We start from the raw sequence: 7232 nt of genomic DNA on the forward strand, positions 1-7232 counted from the left end.
CAGCCAGAGTTCAGGGTTGGTTTCCCCTGAGTACTTGGTTAAGTTGGTGGGCTGTCGGAATCGCACCGGGAACTTGGCCCTGCGTATGGCCTCGCTGAAGACGCAGGGACCCGGAGGCTCTGGTGACGTGCTACGGTCGTGGTCGGGGTCGTATCTTCCGCCTCGGTGCGGTCGATAGCGTCGAGACTCGGCCTCGTCCTTGTCACGCCGTCTGGCCTCGAGGGTGGCCCGGACGTCCGCGTCAGCCCTGACACGTTCGTGGACTGATGGGGCCCTGTTGCCCCCTTGCGGGTTAGGGGGCAGCGGACCTTGCACCGTTGGTGCCTTGTTAGGAGGGGGTCGGGCCTCACGGCGCCTCCTGCCGTGGGATTGTGATGCAGAACTTTCTGCGTTCTGTACCACAGCCTGCTCCAGGAGTCCGCGTAGCCCCTGGCGCACTCTCCTTCCCTCAGGAGTTGACGGCTCGGGCATCGCCCTGAGGAGGAGCGCAGCGGCCATCACATTCTGGCTGGCCGTGCTAAAGACCGGGGCGTCTCCCCCTTGGTCCTCGACGATACGACGGTTGACGTCTCGGGCGCGGCGTCTAGCCTCACCCCCGTCTCCACGGTCGGACGAGTCTCGGACCAGGGCCTCACGGAGTTGGTGGAGGCGTGCGCGTTCTTCTTCGAGTCTGGCCTCCAGCTCATCGAGCTGCTTGAGGTCAGGGCGATGTCCCCCTACGGGGGCTGATGCTGCCCCGCGGGCTCCAGGATCGGTCCCCGGAGTCGGGTTAGGTGGTGGAGTGGCGTTCTCTTGCCTAGAGGGCCCTGTACCCCCTTGAGCGTTGTGGGGCGCTCCTTCGACCTCAAGGTTGAAGCACTCTCTTGACAGGTCATAGATCCCGTCGTCGGAGTCGGAATAGCCGAGGCAGTAGTTGTTGGCCTCCAAGAAGCGCATGAAGGTCTCCGGGTCGCCACACCCGGAAAAGTCAGCGGCCGCCCACTCGTCATCGCCTGAGGTAGGGTCCTCTAGGTATGACGAAACGGGTGGCGAAGCAAGGAGATCCAGGGTAGACCTGAGATGGTGCCCTGGGAGATCCGCGTACGCACTTAATGAAGTGCTCACGGAAGAGGCGTAACTGGCGGATGCGTTCCTGAGTCCAAAAGGGAGCTCAAGAGGCGCCGCTGTCTCTCCTCCATCCATAGGTGGAGGGGGACGGGATGTTGAGGCCCCTTTGTCCCCCTTCTTGGGAACGGGCGGGAGTCGCGCCTTCCCTTTTAGTCGGGGTGGAACAGGGGGTCGTGATGATCCCCTGTTGGTCCGTGAAGCGGAACCTGACACTCCGGGGGCCCTTCCTCTAGCGTGTGTCGAGCCGCAGGAATGGGCGATCTGGTGAGGAATATGCAGGGGGAGGGTCGGACAGACCCTGGCCTCAGTGGTAGGGTCAGAGATCCTAGATCTCTGACGCCCCCGCCGGGCACCCCCCGCATGGTGTCCCGAGCGCCTCCCACGCACTGACTGTGGTGGGATCGGCTCGGCGCAAGACTCGACATCACCACGTGGCGGGAGGAGGACCATGTCATAGCCGAAGCCGAGGGACATGAACTCTAAACTCCCGAACGTCATGATGGTGCCGCGGCGGAGTGGACGAAATCCGTCTGCCATCCAAGCCTTCCCAGTAGGGATAGGGGAATGTCACGCAAAAGGCCCCTACCTGGCGCGCCAACTGTCGGCGTCTAGACTCGTGGTCTAGACACAAACGAGTTTAAGTTTGCGTGACTACCCAAGCCTGGATGGTGATGCAAGTGAAACATAGAGGGTTTATACTGGTTCGGGCCTAGAATGCCCTACGTCCAGTGAGATCGGGGGTCTGTATAGCCTTGCACCCAAAGGTGCTTGTAGTAGGGGGTACAAGCAGGTTGCAAGAGAGGGCTAAGTCCCAAGTCTCGGCTTTGTGGTGGACAGAGTGCTGGTTGCTGCTCTGTGAGTGAGTGTGGTGGTCGTGTGTGTGTGAATTTGGTGAACCTGTCCTGACTGTGAGCCCTGGCTCCCCTTTTATAGCCTCAAGGGGAGACAGGTATTTACACGAGTAGATTTCCTCTTGTTGAATGGTGAAGCCACAGTCCCGACCCTGTTGAAGCCTGTCAATCTCGTCCTTGAGGGATGGCTGTCAACATGGCTGCTCCTGTGGGGGGTTATCGAGCCCTGTAGGAGTCATGGGGGTCGGATCGGTGGTACTGCTGATCATCCTGTTAATAGTGGGAAAAGACAGCAAATAGTGACGCTGGTTAACCTTCCCCATTCCTCTTTCACTGTGAGGCAGTACACCACAGTGAAAGAGGTAAGGTTGTATAGTGAAAGAGGTAAGGCCACAGTGGTCAGGGTGGTTGGAATAGTCGCCACCATGCCCTGCTGTGATATGGGAGCCACTGCGCCTGTCACGTCGAGGGTACGGGCGCCGTGCGTCGGAAGCCTTGTCTTGATCTGGTGGAGCGTCGTTTGGCGCCCGAGCCCTGGGGGGTCGGGTGAGACGGAACTTACGCCCGAGGCCGAGGGGATCGGGCGAGGCGGTGTCTGCGTCCGAGCCTCTAGGGGGTCGGGCGAGACGGAACTTGCGCCCGAGGCCAGTGGGGGTCGGGCGAGACGGTGTTTGCGTCCGAGCCCTGGGGGGTTGGGCGTGCCGTGTTTTGAGCTCGAGATTGAAGAAGTAGATGGCTGGGGCCCACGTCCTGGTGGTGATCCTGGGGGGCTTATTTTGCCTTTTGCGATTTTTTATCGCTCTGATCTGGGTATCCCTTTTTATGGTACCCAACACTAATTGAAACATAATCGTGCCTGAACATTTCTAAGGATAGCACTACTGCATCTTGAAATAGATAAGTTGGTTTGCTGGACTGGACACATCCTGGTGGCGCCATGAGCCTATTTTCTTCTTGTTGCTGAATCCCTATTGGAGGGAATGGCCGAATGGAGCCTTGATTTCTTGCTATTGTTGTCTTGATGCCTGATGGAGTACAATCACTTATGTCATGATCCATCCATGTGCATGTGCATGTTTATCAAGTTCATTGGTTTATTATCAAGTATGAACTGCAAGTTTGTAATATTTGAGCTCTGAATTGTAACTTTGTAAGTTTGTAACACTCTTGAGTCTTCAAAGAATTGAACTTTGTATTCTGTACTATCTAGTTCTGTATTTGTGTAATATTTGTCATCGATTTGTATTGTATTGTGTATAATATTTGTTAATATCTATTCTGAATCCTGATGGCCGTCCTCTACTGTTTTTGTCATCGGTTTTTTCGGTTCAAACCAGAAAACTGAACTAAGAAACCGAAATCGTCGGTTTCTGGTATTTTAGGAAACCGATCGGTTCTCAATTCCTGGAAACCGGTTTCAAAAAACCAAATAAACTGAACCAAACTGTCGTTTAAAACTGAACGCCCAGGTTGAGATTCTATATGGGCAGTGATCCTATGGACCGTCGCTCTATCACCGGTTATTGCATCTTTATTGGTACTTCTCCCATTGCATGGAAATCAAAGAAACAAAGTGCAGTATCACGCTCTAGTGCTGAAGCAGAGGTTAGAGCTCTTGCTACTACAACTGCTGAAATAATTTGGCTTAGATGGTTGCTGGCTGATCTTGGAGCTTCATGTGATAACTCTACACCCCTTTTCTGTAATAATATGAGTGCTATTCAAATAGCAAATAATCCAATCAAGCATGAGTTGACCAAACATATTGGTGTTGATGCATCATTTATCAGATCTCATTGCCAACAGTCCACGGTTGATCTCAAATATGTTCCATCTGAGCTTCAAGTGGCAGATTTCTTCACCAAGCCTCAAACAAAGGAACATCATCGTCTTAATCTTCTCAAACTCAATGTGTCTTCCCCTTGAGTTTGAGGGGGGGGGGGTCAACTATAAGTAAAATCTATGCTTGTACATAGTTAGTCTAGCCCATAAGGCCCATGGCCCAAGTGCCTATTGTACACATGTATATGTATCTGAAGACTCTAAAATGGAAGATTTGATTCTGGTTTCTTCTTCTAAACTTTGCAGTCACCACCAGTGGTCCAATCCTGTGGTCATGAGTATTTGCTCACTGCTGGTCATTGTTTGATCTAGCGTTTATGAGCCTTCTACCACTGTCAGATCATCGCTTCATTTGGCAGTGATGAGATAATGATCATCGGCGGCTCACCATTTGATCAGGCAATAATGGATGTTTTCTTGCCACCGGTCCGGCGGTCCGTGGTCCAATGCAGCGGTGACGAGTATCTGACCATCGTGGTTCCATTATTTGATCTAATACTGATGAGAGTTGTACCACCACTGGACCACTTGATCTAGCGGTGAAGTTATGATCACCGTATGCTCGTGGTTTGATCTGGTGGTGATGAACCTTTGACCACTGCCGCCTCATCGCTTGATCCGGTGCATATGAGCGTGCGATTACCACTAGAGTGAAGATGAGAATACCAAGCAAATCCATTGGTGGTCTGGTACCCCAAACCAACAGAAGTCCAAGAGAACCCTCTGCTCATACTGAAATGAGTCCCAAGCATAATTTTGATTATAATCATTATCTCACAAGACTATTCCGTGACACTTTGGTTTCATCAAATTGAACTATCATTAGAAACTTGAACAGCAAAAGGCAACTAAGAACAATCACCGCTCCTCAAGGTTTGCATCAGCTCTAGGTAGCCACGAGAATCTGGGTTTATGTACCTGAAACCAAGGCTACAATATCAGCATCTAAGGCCTTGTTTGGTTGCTAGTGCTAAAATTTAGCTCACATCATATCGAATGTTTAAACACATGCATGAAGTATTAAATATATACTATCTACAAAACTAAAAACACAGCTATAGAATAATTTGCGAGACGAATCTTTTGAGCCTCATTAGTCCATAATTAGACACTAATTGCCAAATAAAACGAAAATGCTACCTATTAAATTTTAGCACCTCCAACCAAACATGCCCTAAGAAGTTATTTTCACCTGAAATTAGAGTGCTTGGAACACAATAATGTAATATGCATTTAGTACCCATGGCGGAAGAGGAAGTCGATAATCACAAGGTTGCAATTTGGCTTGAAAAATTCTGTCCTCCGTATAATGCTTGCAGCATGTGGAATAGGGACTAATCTGAAGCTATCAACCTCACCATCTGCACCAAAAAATAAACAAATAAACAGTGGATTGCTATATGTACCAATATGAATATAGAAAATTAGCATGTTTTCCAGTATTTAGTGAGTACCTTCATTATTAGGAACAAAGTCAGAAGGAAGTTCGAGGTCATAGCAGAAGAGAACATCCCTTTTGTATCTAAAGCCTTCAATATCGATGTAAGAAACCGCTCCAACAGAAGTAGCACTAATGAATTTTTATAGATATTTGTTACATATGAAACATAATAAAAAGTGAGAACGGAAACTTCTAAGGAAACAGTTTGACATTTTACTTTGTAGATATGGATCTTGGGATTCCAGCTTCCTCCTCACATTCCTTTATGATATTCTCTTTGCACGATATTCCATATGGCTAAAGATCCAAATTAATCAACATAAGCTAACATATGCTACTTCTACATTAGAGGAAGTGAAGAAAAAGGAAAACAAGTATCAAATTCAGTTTTTAGCTTTGCTTAAAAGCCTATTTCATTCAAGGCATGTTAAAGCCCAGCAGCAAAAATCAACAGTGTGTCCTGTCTTGTCAGCTGGCATGGGGCCTTTCCTAAAAGAGAAAAAAAAAGTCCCTAACTTCAACAAATTACATCTGGGCTGCAAACATTAGATAGCTAAAACCTGTCCTTTAAGGTCCAAGACAACTGACATGACGAAAATTCTATCAAGACTAGTTGTTTCCTTTCTCTAAAATCAATATGTTCAAGGTTTTATGATAGACCAAGCAGGACTGCAGTCCAAATTTCTTTTACACCTCATATAACCAGGTAATGATTCCAGGAATATCGGCTAGAACAATCTACATTGAATATAACTATCATATTCAGAATATGTCGAAAACAGATGAATTGCCAAAAAAAAAGAGGGTGCTCGACTACATATATTGTTTTGCCACAAATAAGGTCTATGTCCGTCCATACACATTTACAAAGTATGATTCATTGGGGCATTAGATCACTGAGGAATGAAAATACTATGTGAATGATATGCATTTGTTAGTGGAAGAAGTCATTTTCATTAATTTTTAGTTCATGTTATCAAATAGAATCAAATTTACCAGTTTTCACCATGGGCATCAAAGAATAAATGAAGAAAAAACAGTGTTGATAAGAATTTTGAGTTCTTGTCACCAGTCTTTAGCAAAAAAAGATGTTTTGTTAATAACGTAAATGGAAAATTTAAAGAGAAGGATGGAAATGAACACCAGGCCACCAGCAACGAGATGATCAAGCATTCCTGGATATGTTTGCTTCACATCACTTCGCTTACCAATCCAAAGAAATTTCTGACCTTCCTTATTAACATACCCATTCATATGAACTCCGTAAGCCTGTGATAAATGTAATTTCATTGACAGGTGACAGAAGGGTATAACAGTTACAGATACAACGACAGTTGATGGATATAGAGATAATCAGATAAAATAAAGAAACAATAATGTGAGTAACTTGGAGAACTGAGGTAAAGATTAGCAGTGGGATGGTACCAATAGATGAGTACAATGCTTGATAAAAACATATTAGAATTTAGAAGAGGAAACATACCTTTATACCAAAGTAGGGAGCAGCAGCGCGTTCCAGAGAAAAGTACACAGGCATGCCATAAGATGATGTTACTGGGTAGAGCTGTTAGATTGTGAATATTATCAGAGCAAGAAACTGAAGACATATGAAACAAAAAACAGATACAGAGCTCCAGTGATATACAATAGGAAAAAAAGGGACAACTTTTTTGAACAAATTTAACAAGGGGTTGTTGATGATAAGAAGCAATGGGCATAAACAACTATAGATTATTCCGAAAACTAATAATCATCTGTGTAAAATATTTTAATCTGTAACTGTTATGTGGCTGCTGGGGATCGAGAGAGATGGATTGAGATCGAAGGAGCGGCGGCTGATGGCATGAACAGTACCCGCGGGTACTGTTCACAGGGAGGCGGCTGTGAGAGCGAGAGAGGAGGCTAGGGTTTCGGGCGCTAGGAGCGCCAGCCGCGGGGCTCTGCCCACGGCCGGCAAGAGAGAAGAAATTTCCTTTTAATCTCTTGCTGAT

The 7232-nt window shown here is 47.1% G+C and overlaps 1 protein-coding gene across 2 annotated transcripts in view; it reads right to left on the minus strand.

Annotated features, from left to right (window-relative positions):
* LOC8067275 (nudix hydrolase 20, chloroplastic) overlaps positions 3374-7232 on the minus strand; it is an 18341-nt gene continuing 14482 nt past the window's right edge. For both annotated transcript variants that reach the window (XM_021454227.1, XM_021454226.1), the window contains 6 exons: positions 6725-6805; positions 6385-6510; positions 5459-5538; positions 5255-5370; positions 5041-5161; positions 3374-4718 (listed from right to left, as the gene is read on the minus strand). In XM_021454227.1, the coding sequence (XP_021309902.1) occupies positions 4649-4718; positions 5041-5161; positions 5255-5370; positions 5459-5538; positions 6385-6510; positions 6725-6805 (594 nt within the window). In that variant the 3' untranslated portion in view covers positions 3374-4648. The remainder of the gene's footprint in view (positions 4719-5040; positions 5162-5254; positions 5371-5458; positions 5539-6384; positions 6511-6724; positions 6806-7232) is intronic.

The sequence above is a fragment of the Sorghum bicolor genome, chromosome 2, assembly GCF_000003195.3.
Source record: "Sorghum bicolor cultivar BTx623 chromosome 2, Sorghum_bicolor_NCBIv3, whole genome shotgun sequence".
NCBI lineage: Eukaryota > Viridiplantae > Streptophyta > Magnoliopsida > Poales > Poaceae > Sorghum > Sorghum bicolor.